Consider the following 27,678-nt stretch of genomic DNA (forward strand, 5'->3'; position numbering starts at 1 on the left):
GGCTGATGGCTTTTCAGATACGAAAGCCATTGCCATCCAGACTTCCAAATTAAGTTTCTGTTGAAAGAAACCATTTCTATTTCCTGAAGACTAGCAGACACCAGGAAGGAATGCTTTTAATCCCAGCTTTTCATCTCTCCTGGCTCCCAGAAAGGTGGTAGGAGCCCATCATAGGATGGGGTTGGAGAGCCCTGAACCCTAGACCCTCAGCGCCAGAAGGAAACACACGTGTCCTCTCATGTACCTTCCCTGCCTTCCAGGGCAGGAGCCTCTCTCTGCAGGGCTTTGAAGGATGGCCTTTAGCCTCTGACATTCTCAGTGATCTGCATGTCAGTAACCCAGGGGCACTGCTGTGCTGAAAGCCATGTCTGTCCAAAGGATGACCTTGTCTGTAGCCCAGGGTCCTTGCAGTCCCTCCTCTTACACTCATTCCTTGACCTCTGCCTAGCTGGTCTGGGGCCGTGGTGCCAGGGCGGGCTGAGGGAATCAGATACCCAGAAGAGCAGCCAGTTTCCCATGCTTTACGAGGGGGAGATGCCCTCACCAGCCTTCTGTGAATTTCCAGGGCCCTGGAATGACTTTATCCAAAGAGAGTCCAGATACATCCTCCAAAACTAAAGAGAATTTATTCATGGATTTCCTCATGTTCGGATTATCTGTGACTTGGGATAATCACGAGTTGGTCTGATGGTTTGTGACTCTGATTTCAGGTGTAGGGAAGAAAATACTTATCTGTGGCCCTGAAATCCGAACCAAGCAGAGCAGGGCAGATGCAGCTGATTCCAAGGTCACAGCTCTGCTAAAGGCAAAGAACTTGGCCAGAGCCTTAGGGGGTACCTAGCATTTCAGGGCTGGCCAGTGGCCAAGCATTCCCTCAAACCTGCCACTGCTTGCCCTGTCACACAAGGGTATTTGAAACCCCAGGGCTGAGGGGCTCTCTGGGCAGCCACACAGCAGCCCCAAGGGCAACCCTCCCCCCAGCTTGGGACGGCTCGGCAGGGCTGACTCAGGGTCCTGTAGGGTTAGTCACATTCGCTTATAGCTGCACAGTCAGAGGCCAAGGATGGAGATCGGGTCTCCAGGGCCTGCTCCCTGCCCAGAAGGACACTGAATCAACTGGCAGAGGACATGAGCACCCAGACAGGGCTGCATCCAAGGCACCCTGGGTTCTCCACTGCCACTCCCCACAAGGACAGCCAGGGCTGAGAGGGGGCCACACTCTAATGACCCCCTGTTCTGAGGAAGGGGTACAGTCTGCATGTTGATGAGGGCCCTCAATAAATAACATGCTTGCTTATTTTTAAATTGTGGCATACATCATACATAGTAAACAGTGTATAAATGTATTTGTTTAATTTAGAGTCACTATGCATGAAAACTATGAAAACTCCCGTAACCACTACCAAGGGCAGGAAATGAAACCTTGATGGCACCCCAGGACCTTTCCAATCACATGCAACCCTGACCCACTACCTGGACTTCCATGCTAACTGTGTTCTGCTTTCCTGCACGCTTTACCACCTATGGATGCACCTTGAAGAAGTAGCTTGGTGTGGCCTGTGTTTGGATTTAGTGCATGTGAGATGGCCCCATTTCTGTGTGCCTGGCTCCCTTCCTCACCATTAGGTCTGTGAGAGCAGCCATGGTGTTGTATGAGACTGAAGTTTGTTCATTTTATTCTGGATTTTGCTTTTGAATTGTATAAATGCTCTCCAGTGGTTTATCTGTCCCACTGCTGAAGGACAGCTGCCCCCCCCCACACCCCAGATTTGGGCTAGTACAAGTAATACTGCTGTGAACATTCTCATCCGGGCCTCCCGGGTGAGCGTTTCCAGGAGTGGAACATCAGGGTCACTAAGCAGGTGCTTTGTCCATATCTCCAGGTTCTGTGTCACTCTTCCCAAAGTTGCTCCCAACTATCCCACCAGCAGCAATGGAAGTCACTATTTCCCGCTCCTGCACAGGGCATTTAAATTATTACCAACATTTTATTCAGTGAGTGACTAGGAATTGGGCCATACCTTCATCATTTCCCACACTGAGCAGGTCCATTCTCACGTCCTGTTCTGAGAGGCTGGAAGTTTCGGAGATGCCCTCCAGCAGGGTCCCTTTGAGTCTGCCCACAACTTCATCCCACACCCAACTTGGTCATGGAAAACGGAAGCTCCAGGCAGGGAGGGAAAGCGGATCGGTATCAACCTCCCAGCAGAGACAGGAACTAAAGGGCTTAGTCTCTGCTACAGTTTGAATGCCTCCTCCAAACTCACATTGAGGTTCAACCGCCATTGTCACAGTATAAGTGGAGGGGTCTTTATGAGAGGTGGGGAGATCAGGCCACCAGGGCACTGCCCTCACCCATGGATTAATGTCATTATTGTGGGAGCAGGTTAGTTATCTCAAAATGAGTCCCTGATAAAAAGGATGGGTTCAGCCAAGTTCCTCTCGCTGTCTCGCTTGCCCACCTGCCCCGTGATAACAGCACAAAGCCCCTCACCGATGAGGGTGCCATGCTCTTGGACTTCCCAGCCTACAGAACTGTGAGCAGATAAACATCTATCCATAATTTACCCCTCTGTGATATTCTGTTAGAGCACAAGAAAACACACAGGGACAGTCCTTCTTCCTGGAGTCCCAATGCTGGAGGACCTTCTCCGGCCAGCTCCGTCTTGGGCATCTCAACTCCCTGCCTAGGTAGGGCCCTGACCTCACATAGCACAAGGGAGAGTTCCCAGGGCAGAGAGGACCCCAGGGGCAAAGTCAGGAGTGAGTGCTCACCAGGGAAGCTGGAGCAGGCTGTCTGGGCCCCAGACCCCGGTCTGAAAAGACCTGCGTCCAAGTGGCCTCGCGGAAGCCAGACTCCCAGAGCTGACCGGGCTTCCTTCTCTAAACGGCAGCTGTCTCCCGTTGCCCCAAACCTGGGCACTGGTCCTAATGGTGTCCCAGCTCACCTATCTGTGCCTGCTCCTAGCCAAGCACTAGCACCCTGACTGTGAGGTCCAAACAGGGTGACGGCAAGGTAGTGCACTCCTCAAGGGGCCCCGTGGTTCCTCCCCCAGAGCTATTCCTGGCCTGGGCACCTCCCCACCCCACCCCCACCCCCTGCCTGACCTGACCCCACAGCTGGGAATCGTTGGCTGGGGGTGGGGCAGTCCCTGTCTATATAAGCCTGGTCCTAGGTGTCCCAGACATCCTGGAGGCTCAGACCCTCCCATTGCTGACCCCTGCACGCCCCAGCCTCACCCTCTACAGCCCAACAATGACAGGAGAGGCCACCTCCGAGGCCACTGCCTCTGGTCCAGAGGAGACGGCATCTGAGTCTGTCAGTGTGCCCATCACAGAGCCTTCTGGAGAAGTGGCAGCATCGGAGTCCAAAGGAGAAGAACAGGCTGAGGAGCCCCAGGAGCCCCAGGACCCTGCTTCTCAGGCACAGGCCCCCACAGCTTCCACGGTCACTAAGCCTGCACCCCCAAGCGAAGGTGATCCAAGGCCGGGCAGGTGGAGGAGGGCAGCAGGCGTGCCAGGGGGGCCTTATGGTCATGAACCTCTTCATCTCATCCTGGCTTCTCTTCAGATGTCCCCAGTGCACCGCTGCTGCTGACCGTGGAGGATGTGAGCAGCAGCTCCGTGACTGTGAGCTGGGAGCCCCCGGAGAAGCTGGGGAGGCTGGGGCTCCAGGGCTACGTGGTGGAGATCTGCAGAGAGGGAAGTAAGTGCTCAGCCCAGCGGACGCCCCACGTGAGTGGCCAGGAGGGCAGCAGGGACACCTCTAGTCCCAGTCTGGGGGCATGGGAGGGAGGAGGACAGGTAGTAGTTTCCTTAACCCCGCCCCCACTTCTAGCTGCACCGGGGCCCTCTGAAGGCAGGGGGATGGCAGGGACCTCAGGAGCCTCACCTTTCAGCTCCAAAGAGCCTCTGAATAACAGAACAGAGCACTACTCTGGGGAGGAGAGAGGTGCCGTGCAGAGAGGGAGGTGGTGAGGAGAAACAGAGAATGGGGAGCGTTGGGCTCCATTCCTGCTGCCTCCGTTCCCCTCTACATCAGTCACCCTCATCTGGGCCTCTACTTCTGCCCCCACCTTGCTGTGTGACTTTGCAAAGGTGTCTACCCCTCACTGGGCTTCAGCAACCCCATCTCTGGTCACCATTCCAGTGGTCTAACCCTCCCCCCCCTCCGTGTTTTTGATGCCACACTGGACATGAAAAATTCAGGAAAGTGGAGCAACTGGAAAATGAGCCCAGAGAGGGAGGTCGACGTCCCCAGACCACCATTGAGAAGGGACGCCCTATTGAAAAGGGTGGCCCTGACCATGTCCCAAGACCTCACATGTTCTCGGTTCCTCGCAGCCTCAGAGTGGGTCCCTGTGAATGCCCGGCCCATGATGGTGACCCAGCAGATCTTGCGGAACCTGGCTCTAGGGGACAAGTTCTTCCTGCGTGTGGCCGCAGTGAGCTCCGCGGGGGCTGGTCCACCTGCAGTGCTGGACCAGCCTGTCCACATCCAGGAGATCATAGGTAAACCTCACCTCTTGCTCCCCAGCCTGATCTAATGGAGGAAATGAAGCCACGGGCAGTGAGATCCACGAAGCCCTCTCCCCACCCCACACTCACATGCACAAGCCACGTGCTCCTGCCATCTTGACTTGAGAAAATGCCGGGCTTCTTAGCTTCCAGGGGTCTCTGGGGGTGTCAAAGAAGTCACTTCCCTGAGTAGTCCAGCCCCAAAGCTTTGGGGAGAAGTTTCCTGATGTCCAGAAAGGAAAGCTCAGGTCCCTGGGTCACCTGTCTCAGAGTCCCAGTGCTAAGATCCATCTGATTTCCTGCTAGCCAATCTTAATCCCTCCAGTGGCCATGGAGGCTCAATTTCTGCCCATTACCTAAGCCTGGGTTCCAGATCTCCCCCAAAGGTTCTGGAACAGAGAGAAAGCCTGCTGCCCCTGTTCTCCCAGAGCCCTAGTGGGAAGGGGAAGGGGGTCCGCAAAAGGCCTGTGAGGGCTTCTCCATCCCCAAGGGGCAGTGCCTCACTAGGGACCTGAAGGCCAGCTGCTGTCCCCATTGCTAATATTTCTATTTGCAGGGTGCATTAGCCCAATCCTACCCTCACTACCCTCCCAGAGCCGATCAGGTTTCAGTCTGTTAATGGCAATGAGTCATTTGGTCTGATCTTGGGTCCCTGGGGACAGAGCAGGGCCCCAGGGTGGAGAAACAGGCAGGCAAACAGGTGGCCTGAGGCCTTCTCCGTCTTCCTTCTAGTTCTTCCAATGGTTCCTGGTGGAGGCTGGGAGCAGAACTCCACCCTTCTAGACCAGGCATTCAGAAGGAAAGGGTATCAAGGCCACAGGAGGGGTCAAGTTTGGATTCAAAGAAATAGAACCAGACTGTCATGGTTCACATATCCAAGCCAAGCAGATCCCAAGGGACCTAGGGACAATCTAGAGGTCACCCAACTGTTCAATGGTGCTCCCAGATACTGATGGCCACAGGAGGCCATTCATGCCTCACCAAGCTACAGGGGACATTCCCAGCCTTTGAGTCTGGATGAGATGGGCAGCTGCATGATAGCTGTGTTGACTCTAGCCCCAAGGTGTCAGGAAGTCCTCCTGTCTGGGGGAGTCCCGACCTTCCCCCTGGGCCCCAAGGAGGTCAGACTCAGAGGCCTCTGAGGCCTGGTGTCTCAGGAGCCAGCCAGACTCAGCCAGACTCAGACCTGCTTCTCCATTAAAATTCCACTGGCGGGAGAGGAGGGAATTTCCTGGAGAGAAAAGGAGGAGAAGAAGGCCACAAACAAGTAGGGGACAGCCAGGCTTCTTATGGGAGAGCATGCTGGGGTGGGGACCCTGTCCAGGATCCTCAGCTGCTCAGCTGTCCTTCCTTGGCCACCTGGAGCTGCCAAGCATTCCTGACCTCCTGCAGCTGCCCCTAGAGCATTCCTCGCCTGCTGCTCCCAAGCCAAATGCCCGCTCAGCTAATCCTTGGAGACACAGTGTTCCTTCTGGCTGTCTCCTCCTTCTCTGCCACCCTTCATGCCACCGACCAACTGCTGCCACCTGTTTGCTGCTGAGGAGCCTCCGTCCCAGGCCCAGCACATGCACCCCCACCCCCACCCCAGGGACAAGGTTGTGGCAACTTCCCCTGGAATGCCCAGTGATTCCCTTGGTTGCACCTGATTAGAGGAAGGTTGGGAAGGTAGTTACAAGCCATAGCGGGGCAGAGGCAGGACTTCAGGAAGGACTTTCCAACCATGAGGTTTGAAGACTGGGAGGGGCCACAGAGAGAGAAGGGGTTTACTTGCTCTGGCCTAATTTGAGCAGAGAAAGACCCTAGTCCCCCGGGTTGGGTTGAGAGGCCGAGGACTGAGCAAGGAAAGTTTCATAAGGGCTTCTCTGAAAGTCCTAGGGTGTTGGGGGTGCGGGGTGCGGGTGTGCAGGAAGAAGTACTGCCTTCTGTCCTGGGAGTACAGTCTGACAGGTGCAGCGCCTGCTTCCCTCTAGGGGGAGCCAGAGAGCCAGCAGGGCCCATCTGGAGATTTCAAATGCTTGGGCTGCAGGGCAAATCCCAGCCTGGCAGGGTCAAGGTGCCAAGAGAGTGCCTGGGATGCCTACCACTTCACACCATGGAGGCCCTGACCTCTCTGGAACCTCCCGGCTTTCAGCTCCCCAAGGGCCTTATAGGATTTGAGCCCCACGATCTCACGAGTAAGAGCTTTGCCTCTCCCACAAGGAAGCAGCCAGAACATACCCAGGAGCACTGCTGCCTGTCCAGAACCAGCTGTCCCCTACCCCTGTGTCAGAAGCCCCCATTCAGCTATCCCTCTGCTGTGCTAAGTCTAGACTCTTGCTTTCATGTAGAGCCCCCCAAGATCCGTGTCCCCCGCCACCTTCGGCAGACTTACATCCGCCAGGTGGGAGAGTCGATCAACCTTCAAATCCCTTTCCAGGTGGGTATGCCTCTACCTAGAGGGAGAGTCTGGGTGGAAACCAGAGTCCCAGCCAGGTCCACAGCAGAAGCCCAGGAAAAATCAGGATTCCCCCAAGGGCTCTGCCTGGGATTCACCAAGAAGGCCTCGTCCTTCCTTGATCACATCATGACTCAGTTGTGACCCCCAGCCTGGGGACTGGCAGGTGGGTCCCCAGTGCAGCTGGACACCTGGAGGACAAGGCTGGGGCAGCACCTATGGCTCCAGCCCCTGCTGCCCCTCCTGGGAAGGACCATGGGGCAGGCTTCCAAGGACACAGCTCCAGACACCCCAGAGCTGGAGGGAGTGGGGGGCCAGCCTGACCTGCACTCACCCTGCGGGCTCCTTCTCATCAGGGGAAGCCCAAGCCTCAGGCCTCATGGACACACAACGGCCAAGCCTTGGACAGCAAGCGGGTAAACATGCGCAGCGGGGACCAGGATTCCATCCTCTTCATCCGCTCCGCCCAGCGCTCTGACTCAGGCCGCTATGAACTCACTGTGAGGCTGGAAGGTCTGGAGGCCAAGGCAGTCATCGACATCCTGGTGATTGGTAAGGGGCCAGGGGAGACAGGACTGGTCCTCAGGGACGTAGAAACATCCCCCTGTGGAGCTGATGGCTGATGGGGAGCAGGCTGAGGAAGCATGGAAGGAACCAAATCTCGGGTGTGGGGTCTCTGTGGCAGGCTCAGCCTCATGCTCACTCCCCTCCTCTGTGGTCCTGCAGAGAAGCCTGGGCCCCCCAGCAGCATCAAGCTACTGGACGTGTGGGGTTGCAATGCTGCCCTTGAGTGGACACCACCCCAGGACACGGGCAACACAGAGCTCCTGGGCTACACGGTGCAGAAGGCAGACAAAAAGACGGGGGTGAGGCCTGCTGGGACAGAGTGGGGCGGGGAGGAAGTGCCTAAGGTGGCTGCAAAGACCCATCCCACCAAGAGTCTCAGGATCAGTTTCAGTGCAGTGACTGTTGACTCCCTATGTGACCCTTGGCAAGACTCTTCCCCATTAAGACTGCAAGGAGGGCTGGCCCGGGCTGTCGGAGGCCTTTCAAACTCTGGAGCTGTGTTTCTGGAATCTTCATGGGCATATTAGTTACCTAGGAATCTTGCTAAGATGCAGATTCCGATTCAGTAGATCCTGGCTGGGACTGAATCCTGAAGTCCCCAGGTGATAATGAGGTTGCAATCACATCCAGAATAGAAAGGCTCTAGAATTCTCTGAGGTCCCAGAGAGCTCACTTGAGTGACCCAGGTGCCCCTTCTCCCACTTCAAAGTCCTTTGGGGCCCAAAGCTGGATGGTTTCACCTCCCAGGGTTGGAGACATAGAATGAACCCTTCTGGGAAGGCAGCCACCGGGAGGGAGAGGACTAAGGTGAGGGGTGAGTGTGACGGGGCCGGAGTCCCCACAGCAATGGTTCACAGTGTTGGAGCGCTACCACCCAACCACCTGCACCATCTCCCACCTCATCGTTGGCAACTCGTACTACTTCCGGGTCTTCTCAGAAAACCTGTGTGGCCTCAGCGACTCAGCCACCTCCACCAAGGAGCTCGCCCACATCCGGAAGGCAGGTAGGTTTGGCTCAGGCCTGAAACCAAGCCAGGGCCAGCAGCTCCTGCCCTGGACTCTTTCCCTGTCTCTCTCTACCTCTACCTCCGCGTCCCTGCATCCCTCCCTCTGGACTTCTCCTGGGTGCCTGTTTCCTGGAACATTCTCTGTCCTCCTTTGACTCCACCGCTGTGTGTGAGTGTGTGCATGAGTGTGTGAGCACACACAGAGTGGCTATAAAGTAAGGGATGTGGCTGATGGGCTTTAACAAACACATCAGAGCAAACCCATGCAAATGAGCAGTGCCCCTTGGGAGGCTGTGTACTTACTCTAAAGATGTGTGTGGCTGCGAATGTCACAGCAGCCATTAGGTCTCATGCACAGAGTCCCAAGGGACCTACCCTGAAGGGCAATATGTACGTGATTTGTAGACTCCAGCGAGTTCGTAAAAGCAGCAAACTCACCGCCCAACGAGAACGTCACACAGATGGACGAGATCACTACAGCATCTCCACAGGGCGCCTGGCCCTCTTGGGTCAAATGCTAAATCCCAGGCTCTTCTCCCTGTCACCCTCTATGTCCAAGGCCTTTTCCCCACCCAGGGTGTGTGTGGGCTCCAGAAGGCACAGTCTTTTTGACACCAGCCTGACCTGCCCAAAATTAGGAGAAAGTTTCTGTTTTAAAAAGGAAAACTAATGAGGTCTCCAAAGACAGGAATGAAACACGGTAACTCCATGTCACTGGTCTCCGCCTTCCGCTGAGATCTACTCTGTGTTGCTGCCCACTCTTCTCTCTGCTTACCACCCCAACCCACCCGACTCCCTCTTGGCTTTCCTTGGCTTCTTTGACTTTTCCTCTCTAAGCTCCCACAAAAAAGCAAGACTTCTCAAAAATTCTGGATAAAGTCAACCTTATGTATTCTCAAATTCTGTAACCTCAAATTTTCCCTTGAACCCAGATATTGCTACCAAACCTAAAGGGTTCATTGAGCGAGACTTCTCGGAAGCCCCCTCATTCACTCAGCCCCTGGCTGACCACACCTCCACCCCCGGCTACAGCACTCAGCTCTTCTGCAGCGTCAGAGCATCGCCCAAGGTGAGGGGCCCGGGGCTGGTGGGACAGGGGCCAGTGTAGGGTTGGGAGATCCCAGCATCTCCCCAGGGGCCTGAGAATGGCCCTTTGAGAGCATCCTTCCCAGCTCTCCTCTGATTATGCCACCCAGCCCAAGATCATCTGGATGAAAAACCAAATGAACATCCAGGGGGACCCCAAATACCGTGCCCTCTCTGAGCAAGGCGTCTGCACCCTGGAGATCCGGAAACCCAGCCCCTTTGATTCCGGGGTCTACACCTGCAAGGCCATCAACGTGCTGGGGGAGGCATCCGTGGATTGCCGGCTGGAAGTCAAAGGTAAGGGTTTGCTCTCTGGGGACCACACCATGGATGGGACAATAGGAGACATTCCCTCTTTGAAGTTGGATTGGATGCTACTGAGAGCTGAAGATTAAAGCAGGAGAGAAGGGGGTAGTGAGGATCAGATCAGGCCTTCTGAATGACCTTCCAAGGGGGAAGATGGCCCAGTGGGGGAGAGCACGTGACCTTGAACCTCGATGTTCCCTCCTCTCCTCCCCTAAGCTCTAACCTGCAGGATCTCTTCCAGCCTCAGCCACACACTGAAGAGCAATGGAGGAGGCTGGTGTGAGGAGACAGGTAAAGGACTGGACCCACTCCCTCTGCTACCTCTGGGGACAGGGGGTGGGGACAAGAGGGAAGGCAGAAGTCAGCTCTGGGAACAAATCTGCAGTCCCAGGAAGCTCTGGTGCCTGCCCAGAGATGTTCATCAGTGGTGCAGGGCCCTGTGATGCTGTGAGGCCCGCAAGGGGGTGATGCCGGTGGTGTGCTAGACAGGGGTCTAACCCTGGCTCCAAGCGACAAGCAGGGGCAGTCTCTTAGGGCTTGTCTCCTCAACATGAAAGTGGGAACAACAGCCCCCGCACTCTTTCCCCTGGTGTGTCTAAGGCTCTGGATAAGTAAGGAAATATCTAGAACTGTGATGGGCAGAGTTCAGCCCTGGGGCAGGAGGTGGAGGAAGCCTAGGAAGGGACAAGGGGCTGCTTCCCCACCACCCTCTGTAGCTCTGCAGCCCAGCTCTGCCTCCTGCCACCAGGGCTCAGAAGCATGTTCTCTGCCAGGTCCTGCAGGCCTGAGGGGTCCGTCCCCCAGGTCCAAAATCTAGCTCAGCAGATACCAAATGACCTGCATTTCCATAGCAACAACTGATGGAACCGCCCCTACCTGATGACCTCCTGTCCCCGGAGGCTGGAGTTCAGAACTCAGGAGAGGGCCTGGCAGGCCCCAGGTCAGACATTCCCTGGGCACCAGGGAGCCCGGAAGGAACAGAGATTGGAACACCCTGCAGAGTTGTACCCTGAGCAAGAAGCACTCAAATAAAGGCGTGTGATGTTACAGTTTGTGGCCTCTGTGGCAGTGAGCGTCACCACGAAGGGGAGGCACTGTGTCCCCATGTGTGGGTGGATCCACCACCCTGAGGAAGGAGCCAGCAGGAAGGGTCTCAAAATGTCCCAGGGCATTTTCTGGACATGGGAATGGTCGGATCTTGTTTTGTGACTCAGGGCTTGCTATCCCAAGTATGTAACTATAGAAACAGACACACCTTCTCTGGAACCCTGCTTGCTCCGATACCTGCACAGCCCCCACATCCCCTCTCCCAGCTTCTCCTCCATCCCCCACCGCTGTGTCTTTATTGGGAAGTCTGTCTTGTTTCCCCCAGGACAGTGGTGGGTGGTGCCAGCAGTGTGTTCTCCATGAGGGTTCACAGTTTTTTATTAGTCACATCAGCCTCGCTTGGGAGCCAGGGACACCCTACCTTCGACAGAGGAAGGGTCTGGAGTCTATATTCACACTTAGAACCTGTCCACTTGACAACCACCTCTCCTCCCCGACCCACCCTCCACCCAGGGGCTCCAGGCTCGGCAGGGGGTGAATCAGTCCTCCTTCCCCAGACCCCTAAAGGCCTGGACTCTATCTGCAACCCAGCTTCCAAAGTCCCTGAAAAACTGAGTTGAACACCAGGGATATTTCAATGCCAGCAAGGCCCTCCCTGGAGGCCTCTCAGGACAGTGGTCCTCTCTGGCCTGTTCCAGCCTGCCACACCCCACCCCAGGAGTGCCCACAGTCAGCCCTGGGTCCCCCCAGATGCTTCTCACATCCTCCCTAGGCAGGCATAACGCTCCTAAGAGCGGTGTCTCTGGGGTTATTCTCTTTATTGGGCCCAGAAGCAGCAGAGATGGTGTCACCTAGGAGGATCCAGACCTATCATTAAGGACTGTTGGAGTTTGGCCACCAATGATGGGAAGTTACAATATCCAGGCTCCTTGGAAGCTTGGGGCAAGACAGAGGGCTCGGTGCTGCCACCTGGTGGCTGCCCACGGCTGCCACTTACCACACCACCCTCAGGGGCTCAGAGGCCCCATTGAGGGGCCAAAAGGACGGCCAGTGGGGAGTAAACAAATGTGGGAAATGACTTCTGGACCCCTCCTCTGCCTCTTCCAAGTATAATCCTGGGTTTCCCAGGACAAAGAGAACAGGCACCCCGGTGCCCAGCATGTCAGGCACAGAATCCTAGGAGGCAGAGATTAAGGCTCCTGGATTCCTGCTCCTGGCCACCCTCTCCTACAGTACAGGACAGAAAGCAGGGCAGGACCCCCCCCCCCCTTCTCTGCTTGTCTCCATCCCAGAGGGGATTCTCTCCTATCCTCAAGCTTGGTCCCAGGACATGCCACCAACCCTCTACACCAGTAGACTCCTCTGCTTCACTGAAGGAGCCAGAGCTTCCTCTCCCAGCCCCCAATGGCTCCTCCACAGTTGGCCCCTAGGACCTGCTCAGCTAGACGCCTCATGGGCTATCAGGCAGGGGGCGCTCAAGACACTTTTCTCTGGCCTCAGGGCACAGGATCCTTCCCCTGGGCTGCCCTCCCAAATCTCCACCAGGACCCCGAGGTGCAGGGCGGCTAACTCCCTGTGGAGGGGCCCCCTGCTCCATGGGCATCTCTTCAGACCCTCCCCACTGCCACAGCCCACAGCCCAGCTGGGGAAGCTCAGGAAGACCAGTGGGACAGCAGGGAGGTGAGGGCTGGTGGGACCCCACTGGGTATGGGTTGGTGGGAGCAGAAGGCAGAGCTAGGCATCGGCCTTGTCTTCAGGGAGGTCCTCGTCAGTGGGGGGCTCCGACTGGCAGCGGAAATGGTCGTTCCAGATCTTCAGGAAGGTGACCCGGAACTTCTGGATGCGGAAGGCATAGACGATGGGGTTCATGGCTGAGTTGCCGTGAGTAAGGAAGATGGCGACGTAGATGAGGATGCTGGGCTTGTGGCAGCTGGGGCAGAAGAGGGTGATGCAGTTCAGGATGTGCAGGGGCAGCCAGCTGAGGGCAAAGAGAAAGAGGATGAGGGCCAGCGACTTGGCGATCTTCAGCTCCTTCCCATAGTACTTCTGAGGGTCGCCGGAGGAGGCTGACACTTTCTTGCTGAGTTGCTTGCGGATCAGGTAGAAGACCTCCAGGTAGATGAGGACCATGAGGAGCAGCGGAGGCAGCACCCAGACGAAGAAGTTGAAGTAGACCATGTACTCCATGCTAATGACCTTCTCAAACTCGCACTTGATCACGGGCTCCCCCACACTGCCGTTGGCCACCCAGGCCCGCTCCACCTCCTGCAGGTTGTTCCAGCCGAACAAGGGTGTCAGGCCAACCACCAGGGAGAGAAGCCAGCAGCCAGCAATGGCCACTGCTGCCCTCCGTGGGGTCACCACCGTCTTGTACCTGTGAGAAAAGAGGGAAGGGTATGAGGAACTGCTTCCTAGTGGCCATGAAGATCCCTCTGAGACTCACCCAGCCCCTGGGGGGGGGGGGATCCTACAGAAGGGTCCAGAGAAAGTGGAAAGGGATGGATCTTTTGCCCAAGGGCGGAGTCTTCGGTATCTAAAATTCAGGGCAAAGTTGGCAACGCACTGGCTTGTTTCTCCTGCAGAAGGAGGGAATTCTGGTTAATGATCAAAAAAATAACTCTCTTTTAGGAGTTCTAAGGGAATGACCCAATAAACAGGACCACTACAGATCATGATAGGAGCCTTAAAGGATACGAACAGGGTGATGACAAGGGATAGTGCTTTCCAACCTTTCTCACCTCATGACACACAGAGCATGAAAACATCAGGATGATATGTGGAGACATGGTCCAGAGGTGATGGCCTGTCCCCAACCCAATACTGAGGATAGGGTTTGAATATCTTGGGGGCTCCCCACTTGCCTCTAAACCATCCCAACCAGCAGCCAGTCATCGTATCATCTGCCCACAAACTGGCCTTGGAACAAGTGCCAAGGGCTGGGGCCCGCCCAGCTCTGTGCCGAGGCTGCCCGAGCAGCAGCAGCTTGCCCAGTTGTTATTTTCCAGTGCAGCATCTGAGAGGGATGGAGTGCCCTCCTAAGCACGTAAACAGCTCCTGAAATCTGGGGCAGGAGGGGGACCTCTGATTGTTTCTTTCCTGACCTGTGCCTATGGAATCTGCAGCTCTTGCCTTCTCAGGACGATTGCCCCCTCACCCTGGGCAACGATTCTTCTAGACCTCTTACTATGTGCTAAAGCCCACCTGCTCTGTGCAGGCTATGGAAATGGGAAGGGGGACCATTAGGAGAGCAGGAGAAGCCAGATGCCTCCTCCCTGTCCCATCTAGAAAACAAACACTAAAAGGGACTATTGGGACCTCATCTGATCTCTGCAGCAATCCAGTGGAGAAACTGAGGACCCTAGATGACTCCAACAGCTTTACAGCACTGCCCCTTCCCTACTCTGTGATCCTAGGATCCTTGTGTCCCCAAACCATTCAGGGGTCTTGGCTGATCAGTTCAATTGTGCCTAACTCTCTTGCAGTAAGGGAATCCCATTCCCTCCTCCTTGAACCCTCAGCAGAATGGCAAGGCCTATGGCAGATGCTGGATCAGAAGTCTCAAATGTGTGGGCTTCTAGTCCACCCAAGTCTGCAGTGTGCTACCTCAATTCCTCCTTTGTACAATAAGTCCTACTTCAGAGGGAGGGGATGGAATGAGATACTCTATGTGCAAATGTCTGTAAACATCTTGCCAATATCCTTAGCCTGAGTTCTTACCCCTCCAAGCTCCTAGGCAAACACGCACATGAAAAACTCCAGTGTCTCTAGATGCTCAGCAAGCCCAGCCTGAGGACTGCAAAACATCCTACTCAGGCCTGGCTCCCGATGATCTCACTGTCCCCTGCATGTCCTCTCAGGGGCAGTGAAAGAAGTTCTAAGCATGAGTCTCTGAGCAAAGATCAAAGGAACAGGGATCATTCTGTGGGAAAAATTGTCTTGTCTGTCCCCCCGGGTAGATGTAGGGCCACATCCCCAGGGTGAGCCTTTGCAAGAGTGAGGCCAGAGGTGCTGTCCCGTTTACATCTATGGTTTACATCACGTTTATTGTTTATGCAGCCCTTTAACAATCACGGCTCAGGTGAGCCCAGGAACCAGCCTGCCACGAGCCCAGCAGATAATGGATCCCGTGGAACAGATTAAAAGCTCCACTCACCCGAGGCTCCTGACTCTAAGCCCAGTTCTCCTCCGGGGTCCAGGCTGATTGTGGGTCATTTTGATCCATAAGATGGACAGATTCAGAATATTCCTTGCCTAAGAGGTTTAAAATGAGAACCACTGGACCCTGTTGAAGGTAGATACCACCGAGAGACAGAGGGTGGGCCCAGTGACCTCAATGATGATCTACTGAAAGAGGGGAGGAGTACATGGACAGTGTCCCAGATTAGGGGAGGGAAGTGACCACTTCTGGCTGGAGAGGTGCACCCCCATCCCCCACCCTCCCCGACTGCTCAGAGCCCCTGGGGTTAAAGCTTTCCTGGGGCTCCTCCAGAACCAGGTCCCAGCCGACCCTGTGCACAGGGTATCAGTTCTCATCTGTTTTTCTTGCTATTTTCTCCTTGGTGGGAAAGGCTGAGCCCAGGACCTTGGCTTCAGTGGGGCAGGTTCTCACGGGGGCTGCCTCCCAGGATCGGGGGAGACACTCACCTCTCCTTACATGTGGGAAAGGGAAGCAGAAGCATCCATGAGATGGGGGTATGTGGAAGTGACTCCAATTCTTGGGGATATCCCTTCCCAGTGAGGCCCAAGTCTTCCCCATCCCAGGTACTGTGCTAGGAACCAACCAGAGAGAGGGCCACCCCAGGAGGGCTCAATCTCAGACCATAGAGACAGGAAAACACCAAGTGGGCCAATCCTCAGGCCAGCAGGGCAGACAGCTCCTTAAAGCTATGACAGAAAGATACAGGCGTCTTCCTCAAGATGCAGAGTCCCACCATTACAAAATGTCCCTTTAGGGTAAGGACTTGCCTTCTCCAGGCATATTTTTAAAAAGCAAGATGACACCATAGGAAATTAGTGAGTATCTTCTTATTGATGAGGGTAACATGAAAAGTTGGGTCCCTGGAACAATAGGGTTGCAAAGACCCCAATAGGAAAAGGATCACTGAGGAAGGAAGTGGAAGGAAGCTTAGAGTTGAAACTCTCCATGATGAGATCTGTAGATCTGTGTTTTAATGGGACAGGGCAGAAGTCACTGCTTCTTCCCTGGGCTCTGGCCAGGCTGCCATGAGAGGAGGGAGATTCTGAGGCTAAGTGATGGGAATGGGGGGTGCTGAAAGGCAATAGTTAGCTGATAGGTATCAATAACATGCCGATGACAGAGAACGTTCCTTGCTGCCTTCCATATGCTGGGCGGGGACCATGTAGACACGATTTCACAGATTCTTCAGCACAGCCCAGAACAGCAGCTGAGACTCAGAGGGATGGGGAAGTGTGTCCAAGGCTGCTCCGTCGGGAAGAAGCAGAGATGGGATTTCTAAGACTGAGGCGTGTCCATGTCCAAAACCCATACTGAGCCAGCTTTGCCTCTCTGGAAGATGGAAGATGAGGGAGGTGTGCACTGTGGAGGGAGCCATGGTGAGGGTGGGAAGGCTAACCTGGCCTGCTCCAGGGAACCTCCCGGACCAAGTAGTTCTGAGGATGCCACCATACCCTGCTCTGGAGCCTCCTCCTCCCCAAAGCCATCAGGCACACTTCCTGCCCAGGTGTTCAGCCACCTGTTCTATTCCCACTGGGGCAACCAGGCAGTTTGGGCTCTCTCTCCCCTTCAATCATTAAACCGATACTCCTTAAACACCTTTCAGGCCCAGGAACTCGGCGCTAGGGTTTGGGAATACAGAAGAGAACAGGTTCTCATAAAAGTACCATTCTGAAGGCAGAGAGACAGACAATAGACATGCAAACAGACGCACCAGAACATTCCAGAATGAAAAGATCTATCAAGTGGCTCCGCAAGGCACTGAGAGAGGGAGTGACAGGCAGAGTGTGCTGCCAACTTGGGCTGGGTGAGCCAGCCCTCCTCGCTGAGGAGAAGACAAGAGCCGAGAGCTAAAGGATCACCAGTGAGCAGCCGGGCAGAGCCTTCCAGACGTTCCCGCCAGGTAAAGGTGCTGAGGAAGGAGGAGAGGGCTGGTGGGGACAAGGCCCAGGGGTAGGGGCAAGAGAGAGGCTGTCTCAGCCAGAGACCTGGGCAGGGATGGTCACTGAGGGCCACAGAAAAGGTTCTGAGTGGAGGAGAAAGCTGTTTTCAGCAAAGGAGGGATATAATCTAATTTCTGCTTTAAAAACATAACTCAAGGTGCCACATGGAGAATGTGTGTAGCAGGGAATGAGAGGAAGCAAGAAAGCCAACGCAGGCCATTTTAGCCTCCCAGGCAGGAGACGAGGGCCAGGAGCCCCAGCGGGCACAACGGACAGCAGGGAGAAGGGTGTGGCTTCAGAACATATTTGGGATCGGAGAAATAAGACTTGCTTTGAGTGTGAACGCCTAGGAGAGGAAAGAACCAAGTCGTCTGGGATTTTTATCCTGACCACTAAGCAAGTCTCCCTACCCTCGTCCCCTTGTGTGGAACCCCATTCCTCTCCCGGGGGGACACACACTGTCCACACAGACACTCCTGCGTGTGCCTATAGGGGACACTCTCCCCGCTCAGGACCTTGGCACCTCCTGCTCATCTCCTAGGGTGTCTGGGAGGCTAGTTCTCCCCTCATTCAGGTCTCAGCACAGATGCCACCTCCTCAGAGTTCCCAAACCACCCTGTAAAACTGGTCCCCATCACCCCGTGGCTTTATGCCATGTTTAATTTTCCTGATAGAGATGATCTCACTTTCTGGCTCGCTATATGTGTATTGATGCATTTGTATCTGTTTCTCTCCAATAGAGTGTAAAAGCTCAATTAGGATAGAGCTTTTATTTTGCATAATCAACTCAGCATCCCAGTAGCTATTTGTTGAATGAATAAATACTTGTAAAAATGGATTAATGAATGCAAACATCCCTTTATTCAGAAATGATTGACTGAGGTGCTGCCACGTGATACAGCTCAGAGAGTCAGAGATAAGGACTAAATGATAGCTGCTCAATTGGAGATGGTCAGCTAGACGGGCATGGTCTTGACCCTGGAGGCAATTACAGTGTGCTGGATGAGGACGCTAGTTCCCCACTGAGTTGGGAGCTGCAGGGGATCTCATGCTGAACCAAATAACTCCTGGTCCCCTGCTTAGGTCCTGTGACCTACGGCTGCAATGATGAGGACCTCTGATGAGAGATGTATACAAGTGCCACCAGTCTAGCAGCCAGCCACCAACATGTTACAGCAGCTGTGAGCCCCAGCATATTGAGAGACCAGCAGAGGGGCTCCCCAGTCTTCCAGGCTGCAGCCCAGAAAAGCCACATCTCTGTGTCCTGCTAGATCCCAGCAGCAATGAGACCGCCCCAGCTCCTCATTGGTCCTTTGCCTCATGAATAGTCCCCTTTCATGAATGAGATTACTTCTATTTGGAGGCCCAACTGTGCACAGAGGGATGGCCTCTCCCTGTCTGTAGCCTCAGAGGAGGGCTCTTCCTGGACACCACTGGGGACTGATTTTTAGGCTGACTCTGAGAACATGAGCAATAAGCTTCCTTAGAACAGGAAAAGCTCACAGGACATCAGATGAAGAATGTACCACAGGACCCAGGCTGGTGAAGAGGTATTTGACTGGGAAACGAGGAGGGTGCCGTGGAAAAGGGTGGGCTTGGAGGCCTTAATGAGTGGAGCCACTGTGTCGCTACTTGAACAAAACTGGAACACGCTGGTCCTGAAGCTGTCTGCCCTCGGCTTTCCTTCCTAGCTCTGCCCTGCACTATATCACGGAAGGGCTGACCCCTGCAGGTGCACTTCCCAAGCCCCTGAGTCAGCTGAGTCCGTGGGAAACACTGAAGCACTAGAGGAACAGGGAGGGACCTCTCATTGACTTGATCTCCCACCAGAAGGGCCCACCATGGGTCCAGGCTCCAGGAACAACACGCCTCCTTTTGTCCTTCAGCCCAGGGGCAGATTCCTGTTGGGGTCAGGCTCTGCATTACCTCCCTGCCCAAACAGGTGTCTCAGCTGCTCCATCCCCTGCAACCAGTTCCTGGCATCAAAGTTGTGAACACCTAAAATGATTTCTGTGTTCCTTGTTTGACCCTGGAAGTTCAGGAGTGAAGTCCCAGCAGGAAGAATTGAGCCCAGGTGTCCCAAAGACCTCCCTGCCAGACCTGTGGGTGAGCTGTGAGCAAGGTGACCAGCCCCTTCTTTGCAGAGGAGAAAAATGGTACAGTGGGTGTGTGAAGGAGACAGTAGGTTAACGTGCCCCATCGGCTGCTGAGACCAGGGCTGGGGTGATAGCCCCTGTTTGCTACCATCTGCTCCTCACCCAGGTCCTGGGCATGGCAGAGGGTCTTGATCTTCCTGCAGTCCTGCAGTCGGGATAGTCAGAGGCCAGAGCCTCCATCTTCCCTTCCCTCGCCCTTGGCTGAGAGGAAGCGGTTTTGGTCCCCCTCCTTCCTGCCTCTCTTCTTATCAAGGATCTAGCCACTTGAAACTGGAAACTTGGATCTCAAGGCCAGGGAAGTAAGGCTTTCAGACTATTAAACTACTTCCTGCAGAGAAATTTTTCCTCCCAAAGGAGAACAGGAAACCAGATACAATCAAAGGCGCTCGGCACACTCCAGGGGCCAAATGTTTAATAGTAACGTTGCCCAGGGGAGTCTGGCTCAGGGGCCCAGGGCCGGGGGCAGGATGTCTGGGGCCTAAGAACCCTGCTCACTCCTGACCCTGTGACGTCACCCGTCATCTTGAACATCGGTGTCCACTGATCCCCCAAAGAGGGGTCAGGCCAACATGGCCAGGGCAAGCCCACAGGGCCACAAAGAGGAGGGGTGCATTCTGAGCCACTTGAAAGAGCTGAATAAACTGATTAGGTCATTAGTGTAATGGGCCTTGGAAAGAGCTCCTGGTCACTTGCTGAGGGCACACAACCCCACAGCCTGGTGGGAAATAGAATTAAGTTTATGTACATGATGCCAAAATGGCCTGTTTTCTGAGGAACCTCCTGTGTCCTCCCTCCTTCCCATTCAGAGCCCCTCTCTGGGTGCTGAGAGTACAAAGAAGAAACACAGCCCCGGCCCTAAAGGAACTCCGGGTCTGTGGGGGAGGCCCAGCCTGACATGCGAGTGACATATGAGGTGACACATGTTTCCAGCAGCCACCAGTAAACCCCAGACGCCAAGCTCACACAGCAAGTCCTGAGTTCTGCCGCAAAACCTTGGGGTGAAGCACCTCTCCTCTCCAGGTGTGCCCTGCCACTCCACAAAAACAGGTTTGGGCTTGCTGAGTGGTTCTGATTCAGAGGAGGCCACCAGGGACAGGGTGTAGGGAAAGGGACCTCAAAGGGGAAGGCACATTTTCCAGGTATAATAGCCTATGACCCCCTTCCTTTCCCCTGGTCTAGAACATACCAGAATGTTCCAGGACGACACCGTCAAGAGAGAAGCCTAGGTGATGCTGAGATGCAACCACCTCCTTCCCCAAGGCCAGGTACAGTCCCCACATCCTGGTGGGGGTGGTCCTTGAAGAGGAGGGTGTCTGACCTGCACAGTAAATTCAAGAATTGGACCCAGACTTCAGCACTGCAGGCCTCCAGCTCTCAGGATGTGGCTGGGAAGGAGAAAGAATCAAGGCCAAATGGCTTCACCTGCCACGGGGACCTGTTTCTGACTCATCTAGTGGGCAAAAAAAAAAAAAAAAAAAAAAAAAAAACATCTCACCTGCACACGGACTTAGTGACCTGTGAGCAGCTGGTGCTGCGAGGTCTCTCTAGGATGACCATGCTGGTGAGAAGGGCAAAATTCCTTTTCCAGCACAGTGGAAAGGCCTGTCACCGTGGGGGAGGGAGTGGGCCGGGTCATTTGGCTTCCCGGAGGCCTCTCTGGCTTTGGCTGAGTACAGTCTCTTCCAAGAGGCAGCAAAGAATCCTGGAGCCCAGTTGGCACATGGGGAGACCAGGGCAGGAAGGAACTAAAGAGGCAGAATTCTCCCAGCTCACAGAGCAGAGGGGGCCCATTGCTGCCAAAGTTAGGACACCCAAATGAGGGCAATCCTACCGTGGGATACCTCAATGTGGCAGGAGTCAGGAGTCAGGATACTTTCTTTTTTCTTTCTTTTTTTTTTTTTTTTGGTACTGGGGACTGAATCCAGGGCCACTTAACCACTGAGCCACATCCCCAGCCCTTTTTTTTTTTAATGTTTTATTTTGAGACAGGGTCTCACTAAGTTGCTTGGGGCATTGCTAAAGCGCTGAGGCTGGCTTTGAACTTGCCATCTCCCTGCCTCAGCCTCCCAAGCTGCTGGGATTACAGATGTGCACCATCGAGCCCAGCTGGGAGACACTTTCTGATCCACACGCTGCCTTGGGCGAGACCCTTCCCATCTGGGGGCATCTGCCTGGGCTTTGTCCATCTGCAGGATGAGGGATCGGATAGAACACGTTCCTGGTTCTGGCAGGTCACGTTTCCCTATTCTGGGATGTGTGGGCCCTCCTCCAGGCAGGGCTGAGCTCAGCACAGGCAGAGGGAGGATCACAGAGAAACTCCCCTCACCTCTGTGCAGCTTGGGGCTGCTCCCCAGGAGGCAGGTGCTCCTCCAGGGATCCCATGCTCTCTGGAATGCGTGCCCCACATGAGGAAGATGGGGAGCAAGATGGAAAGAAAAAAGAACTGGACATCTGTTGAGTGAACAAAGGAAAAGACGAACGAATGAATGAAGTGTGCTGTGGAGGAAGCTTCAAGTCCACACCAAGGCTCCCCCCATGAACAGCTGTGGCCTTGGTCCTGGAATGAGTCTCCCTGCCTGGGCTTTGTCCAGGGCACACTGGGAAAAGAAGAGGGGGAGGGGCATTGTTAGTTTATCCAGGGGCTCGGCAAATAGCGCCAGGGACCCAGGTTATTACAACAGAAAGGCGCCTCCGATTCTCTGAAACACTGTCAGCTCTTAAAGAGACACCAAACGGGTTACAGGACATAGATAAACAAAAATGACTTGTGCTGCACTTTGGAAAGCCAGTTTCAGGGCTTTTGTTTCTGTTTTGCAGCCGGGTCTCCCACTCAGCTGGCTATGACTTCAGTCAGTGCCCTGATCTGTCTTACTAAAGTCCAGGGTGGCAGTGGGTGGAGGTTTGAGAACTTACTCAGCACAGCACTGGGACCCCCGGCCCCCACCATGGGCTCCCAAAGAAGCTGCACCTTCTGGGAATCTCTCTTGTGCAGTGGCCAGCATGGAGGATGGAGGTGGGGGGCAGACTCAGGGGAAGCCAGGTCCTTCCCCCACCTCCACACTGAGCATCTGGAGGCCCTTTCCCACCACTGGACTGTAACTCACCCACTCCCACCAGTCAGTCCAGCCGGGGTGGAGGCCCTGGGAGGAAGGGCTGCTCTACTGTGAGGAGGCAACTTCTCTTACAGGACTTGTTTCTTTCTCTGTTCTCACTGCCCTGGGCTGTCAGGCTCCCTAAAGCTCACAGCATCTAGCCCTCTGTTCTGGAAAAAAATTGACAGATGGCAGGATGTGGGAGGAGGACAGAAAGGACAGAGAGAGCTCTCCACCTTGGAAATCATTCCAAAGAAAGAATCCACACCCATCCTCGGATCTCCAATCCAGACCTTGTACTTCTACATTGGAAAGTCCTTCGCAGAGTCTAAATCCAGTCCCTTCTGCTGCATCTGAACCCAAGGAGAGACCAGTCCTGGGACATGGAAAAAGTGCAGTCTTATTCTCCCAGCCTCTGGACGTTCTCCCCAACTTGCCGCCAGGTCAGTGGGGTTCAAAACTCAAATAATAGCAGTTGGGGGCTGGGGGCATAGTCCATATGAGAACCCTTGCCTAGCATGGGCAAAGCCCTGGGTTCCACCCCTAACACTGCAAACAAACCAACAGCCCCTGAACCCTGGTCCCCAGCAATTTCTGATTGTTTTGTCCTTGTGAAGTCCTCCCGATACTTTCTCTACCTTGTGTCCCAGCACATGCATACTTGCCCAGCCCCACAAGGAACAGGCATTTACAGGAAGCCCAGGCTAGGCCCAATCCAGAAACCGGCCCTTCCCAGCCAGCAGCCACCCAGGGCGAGCACACGGAAGCATGCAGTAGTGGCCTTGGGCCCCACCAGCCCACTGCATCTTCTCAAGCCCCGCCCCCAGCTCCAGGGGTGGAGGGGCCCAGATGCACAGATGTAGCAACAGGTGGGGGGAGACGCCCAGGCTCACCCAGGTGGATGCAGGCAAGGCTCAGGACCCCCTTCCCAGGGCAGCCGGCAGCAGGAGATGGCACAGTAGAGCCCTGGACTGTGGTGGGGACCGACTCCTTCCTCCTCCCTACATCGGACAATCAGAAAAAAAAATGCTGTTTCCCTCCCTGAGGGCACAACTGCCAATACCTCAGGACAAGGACAAAGCCCAGTTCAGTGTCATCTTCTTAGCACTCCCACGGAGCCTGGCACACAGTAAGCACCCGAAACAACCATATAAAATGTTCAATCAGGATCAAAGAGGCAGAAAAAGGGGAGGAGAAAAAAAAAGAAAAAGCACCATGAATCAAAATCAGTTACAAACATGGCAGACAAGCCAACTATATCAACAATCCCTTTCCATGTGCATAAGGTAGGAGGGAGGGCAAGGGGAAGCCGGTCTGAGGCTTCTCCTTCATCTGAACAATATCCCTCTCATCAGGTAGAGGAGCCCCAGCCCAGCCCTCACAGATGAGGGACCTGCTATAGAATTCTAGAGAGTTCCATTTGAGATCCTGCCCTTTTGTCCAGCCCCAGTATCTCAAGCCATTTTTATCTGACAGTTCTAGCAAGAATCTAACCACACTTCTTCCTGCTGCAGGACCAACCCCACTCCTCATTGCCAGGCTGGGTGGTTCCACAGGGAGCAGCCTACCTCTTTCTTCTCCTCCTCGTCCTTCTCCTCCTCCTTTCCTTTCTCAGAGGTGCCCTGTCATTTGAACTGAGAGAATGGAGCCGCGTGGTAGCTGCTGGCGGCATCCCAGAGCAGGGGCCTGGCAGGGCAATTTCTCTAAGGGCTGATCAATAAATTCATTTTCAGGCACTTCTTCCACTTCTGCAAGGCCCCATAAATCACACCCACCTGCCTCGACCCTGGATGGGGGAATCTCACATTATGATGTGCGTGGGGGAGGAGGAAGCTTATTAAATCAGAGCTTTTTTTTTTCCATCCACCATTCACGAAAACTTCAAAGTGTCGTGCTCAGAGCTGGAAAAAGAAAACGCGGACAGCCAGCAGTAATGGGCCTTGGGGGACTCAAGCAGGACACGCGCCACAGCCACGGGAGGAGGGCGGACACGTGAACAGTGGCAGCAGGGGACACAGGCCGAGGCTACCCTCCCCAGCGGATGCAAACTCCACAATCTGGGCCATTTGGAAGGCCCCAGCTTTCAAGTCGCACAAAGACCTGACCTTCCACGCTTCTCCCACTCTCCCCGTCCGTCCTATGTGGCTGGCACCCACGGTCTCCAACATGGCACACTGGTGGGCCAGGGAGGCATGGCTCAAGGCAACAAAATACTGCCACCGGCTTTTGACTGGCAGAGATGGTCTGGGAGTGACTCACACTGACGTGTCTGCAAATCACATCGCCTCTAAGAATCTCAGTTTCCTCAGCTGTAGGGCTGCTCTGGGCCCCACCCACCTCCCAGTGATTCCACGGGTACCACTGGCCGTGGCTCTTACACAATCTCCCCTCCACTCTTCACCACCATCCTCAGACAAAGGTTTCCATCTCCTCTGCACAGAGGTACCTGGGGCCTTGCCCAAGGGCAGGCACCTAGGGGCTGGAGTTGAAGCCCAGCAACTGCAGCCCAGGCCAACCTCCTGTTATGTTTTTAGCTTGTTTGTCTCATGACCTTTATTTTTAGTTTTATTGACAATGATTGTATATGGCTATGGGGTATTAAGTGATTTTTTTTTTAAAGAACCAGGGATTGAACTCAGGGGCGCTCGACCACTGAGCCACATCCCCAGCCCTATTTTGTATTTTATTTAGAGACAGAGCCTCTCAGAGTTGCTTAGCGCCTCACTTTTGCTGAGGCTGGCTTTGAACTTGGGATCCTCCTGCCTCAGCCTCCCAAGCTGCTGGGATTATGCCACAGCATCCATCGAGTGATCTTTGATATATGAATGCATTCTGCAACAAGCAAGTCTCTACATTTGAAGCTGTTCAAGTGAATCCTAAAGCAGGGGCTTTGTGTTCATGCATTGATGTTCCCAAGGGGCTGTGAGGAAGCTGAGGGTCCACTCCCCAGTGTCCTTTACGGCCTGAGTTTCCCAAACTCTAGTGTCTATATGAATCACCTTGGGTCCTTTAAAAATTCAGATTATGAGTCAACAAGCCTAGGAAGGGGTGGGACTGGGATTCTGCAATTCCAACAAGCTCCCAGGAAATGCCAAGGCTGCTCGTCCTTGACCACACACACAGAGTAGCCAGATCCAGTGGCACACAGCCCAATATCTGCACAAAAGTAGCTCTCTCCACCCTTGTTTGGGGAGGAGGGTGAAGGAGGAAGCCCAGAAAAACAAAGGCATTGTCCCGGATTGTGCAGGAAACAGGAACACAACAGAGTCCCGTAACGTCCATCACACATCCATCCATGTGATCTACTGCCCCTAATGGAGAAACACCTCCCTGGAGCCCCCGTCCAGCGCTGGCTACTGAACCAGGGTCACTCAGGTGAATTTGGGGTCACACAAAATGACCATGCAGACACGGGATACCTTTTTCTGGGCATCAGGATGGCTTTCCTGGCTCCCGGCCTCAAGCTCCCACAAAGGTGAGGGTGGGTAGGAGAAAAACGAGAGGCCGGCGAGAGAGAGGGGGCACCTTCTGAGGCTCGGCTTTTATTTCCGGGGGGAGCTAATCCATGGAACATTCTATCCAAAAAAGGGCAAAAGGGTAGGATTACAAGAAACAGGTGGGTGTAATTCAACGCCATCTGGTGACACCCACTCCCAGGGCTGCACCTTTCCTATCCGAGCGGAGGTCAAGTCCACTTGCGTGGCAATGGGTGCAATACCAGTCCAGGACCTCCTTTCTCAGGACTTAAAGGTGTGTGCATAGCTCCTGTTCAGGGCAACCCCCTGACACCTCCCCGTATGGGGAGAGAGAGTCTGGGAGCTGGGCAGCAGAAGAGAGAGGGCCAAGAGGCTGCCCCGCAGCTCTACAGTGCATATCTCAGTACCACTGGCAAAGCACTACCAAACCATGCTCCTGCTGGAGGCCCCATCACCTGGCAAGGTGAGGAGGGCAGGTTGTGTTCTCCCCATTTCACAGGCGGGAGAATTGAGGCCCAAGGCTGTGGCTTGTCTGGTTGTGTTTGAGCTAAGACTGAGCCCAGTCTCCTTCCTGTAGACATGGTCTCCCTGAGACCCACGCTGCACCATCCCAAGACCCTGCTGGGCTGCCCCTTCAGCCCACCCCCACCACTCAGCTCCGTGGGCCTCGTGGGATTATTTCTGCTGTGTGAGGCTAGCAACACCTCCTGATTTAGCTTCTCCTACACCTGTGACTGAGGCAGCTGTGTAAATGAGCACACGCAGGCTCTAGGGCTAGAAAGAAAGTAGGCAGGGCCTAAAAGAAACCAGGCAGCAGGCCAGGCCAGACTTCTCAGAAATCTCAGCCTTCTTTAGGTGCACCAATTTCTCTTACTATCTGCAAGATTTTGTATTATCTTCCTTTTGGCCTAGAAGATCCCTAAGGACAGGGGCTATGGTTCTCCACAATCTGGAAAGCCCTGCGGACAGTGGCCTAGCACAAATAGCATCCACCTGGTTATGTGGCAGGGACACATTCAAATCTCAGTTTGGCTACTTACTAGTTGGGTAATGACTTTGAAATTACCTTATATCCCTGGTTCTCTATGGTTATATTTGTAATGGGGTGTTGACACCACCAGGCTTGCAGGACTAAGTAAAATTAGATATGCTACCAAAGAGGTCACCCAACGCTGCAGCTGACATCAAGGAGCTATTCAACACACTAGTACTCCCTCTTCCGCAAGACCATAAGGCTTCCTTCCTCGAGACCCGCTGGTGCCAGCCTCAGGGCCCCCAGAGTTGCTGGAAGCAGCAACCTGCTTGAAGGGAGCAGTTACTGGAAGGGAGGTGTCCACCTGATATTTCGGAGGCAGGTGCCCCAGGCACTGTACCCAGAACAGTGGCAGAGCACACTGTTATCTATTCCTAGGGCTTTCTGCACCTCCTGGCCCTACCAAAGTCACTTCCCCAAGGCCAGCCTACCAATGGCAGGCTTGGCGTACTGGATCAGGAACTCTCAAAGCCACACTGTCCACCCCAACCACAAGAGAGACAGACACACACTTGCACGCCACCACCCAGCCATCCCCCTCCCTCCCACTGAACAGCAGGAAGAGGAAGGAACAAGCTCCGTGGTACTGGAGGGAGATGATGGGTTACACATCTGTTCTCACACACGTTTCTCTCCATGATCCCATGAAGCAGATGTCTTCAGTTCCATTGGGCAGATGTGGAAACTGAGGATCCAAAAGAATGATTGAGTGATGGCAGAGCCAGGATCAGGGGACGAGCTCAGCCAGCCCGAATCCACAGCCTATGTGTTGCCCCCGCCCCCAGATGCACTGTGCCTCCCTCCCTCTGTCAGACCCT

General features: G+C 54.5%; 2 protein-coding genes and 1 long non-coding RNA gene across 9 annotated transcripts in view; 2 read left to right on the plus strand and 1 right to left on the minus strand.

Annotated features, from left to right (window-relative positions):
* The first annotated feature begins 3,166 nt into the window (after positions 1–3,166).
* On the plus strand, positions 3,167–10,965 carry MYBPH (myosin binding protein H). Of its 2 annotated transcripts, none has more exons than XM_081298457.1 (11): positions 3,167–3,476; positions 3,572–3,706; positions 4,345–4,512; positions 6,846–6,934; positions 7,309–7,504; positions 7,679–7,818; positions 8,364–8,523; positions 9,459–9,595; positions 9,723–9,909; positions 10,160–10,209; positions 10,770–10,965. In XM_081298457.1, the coding sequence occupies exons 1-10, from the start codon at positions 3,257–3,259 to the stop codon at positions 10,174–10,176; spliced, it is 1,449 nt and encodes a 482-aa protein (XP_081154583.1). In that variant the 5' UTR covers positions 3,167–3,256; the 3' UTR covers positions 10,177–10,209; positions 10,770–10,965. The 2 variants fall into 2 exon arrangements, with proteins under 2 accessions (XP_081154583.1, XP_081154582.1); XM_081298456.1 differs by having other exon boundaries at positions 3,168–3,476; positions 10,692–10,965.
* Positions 10,966–11,271: 306 nt separating this feature from the next.
* ADORA1 (adenosine A1 receptor) overlaps positions 11,272–27,678 on the minus strand; it is a 78,812-nt gene continuing 62,405 nt past the window's right edge. For 4 of the 6 annotated variants that reach the window (XM_081298461.1, XM_081298459.1, XM_081298460.1 and 1 more), the window contains one exon: positions 11,275–13,339. In XM_081298461.1, coding sequence (XP_081154587.1) covers positions 12,700–13,339 — 640 coding nt within the window. In that variant the 3' untranslated portion in view covers positions 11,275–12,699. Of the gene's footprint in view, positions 13,340–27,678 lie in introns of all 6 variants that reach the window. The other 2 variants (XM_081298462.1, XM_081298463.1) reach the window with 1 other exon arrangement.
* On the plus strand, positions 19,711–24,049 carry LOC308651433. The gene is made up of 3 exons (XR_014022552.1): positions 19,711–20,279; positions 20,439–20,524; positions 22,488–24,049. It is a non-coding gene; the product is annotated as an uncharacterized lncRNA (long non-coding RNA).

Source organism: Spermophilus citellus, assembly GCF_964194105.1.
Source record: "Spermophilus citellus genome assembly, chromosome: 6".
In the NCBI taxonomy this organism is placed as follows: domain Eukaryota; kingdom Metazoa; phylum Chordata; class Mammalia; order Rodentia; family Sciuridae; genus Spermophilus; species Spermophilus citellus.

Coding starts and splice junctions, on each gene's coding strand:
- MYBPH (XM_081298457.1), top strand. CDS start 3,257: ATGACAGGAGAGGCCACCTCCGAGGCCACTGCCTCTGGTCCAGAGGAG. Junction 6,935..7,308: donor ACCTTCAAATCCCTTTCCAG/GTGGGTATGCCT, acceptor CCTTCTCATCAG/GGGAAGCCCAAGCCTCAGGC. Junction 8,524..9,458: donor CGCCCACATCCGGAAGGCAG/GTAGGTTTGGCT, acceptor CCTTGAACCCAG/ATATTGCTACCAAACCTAAA.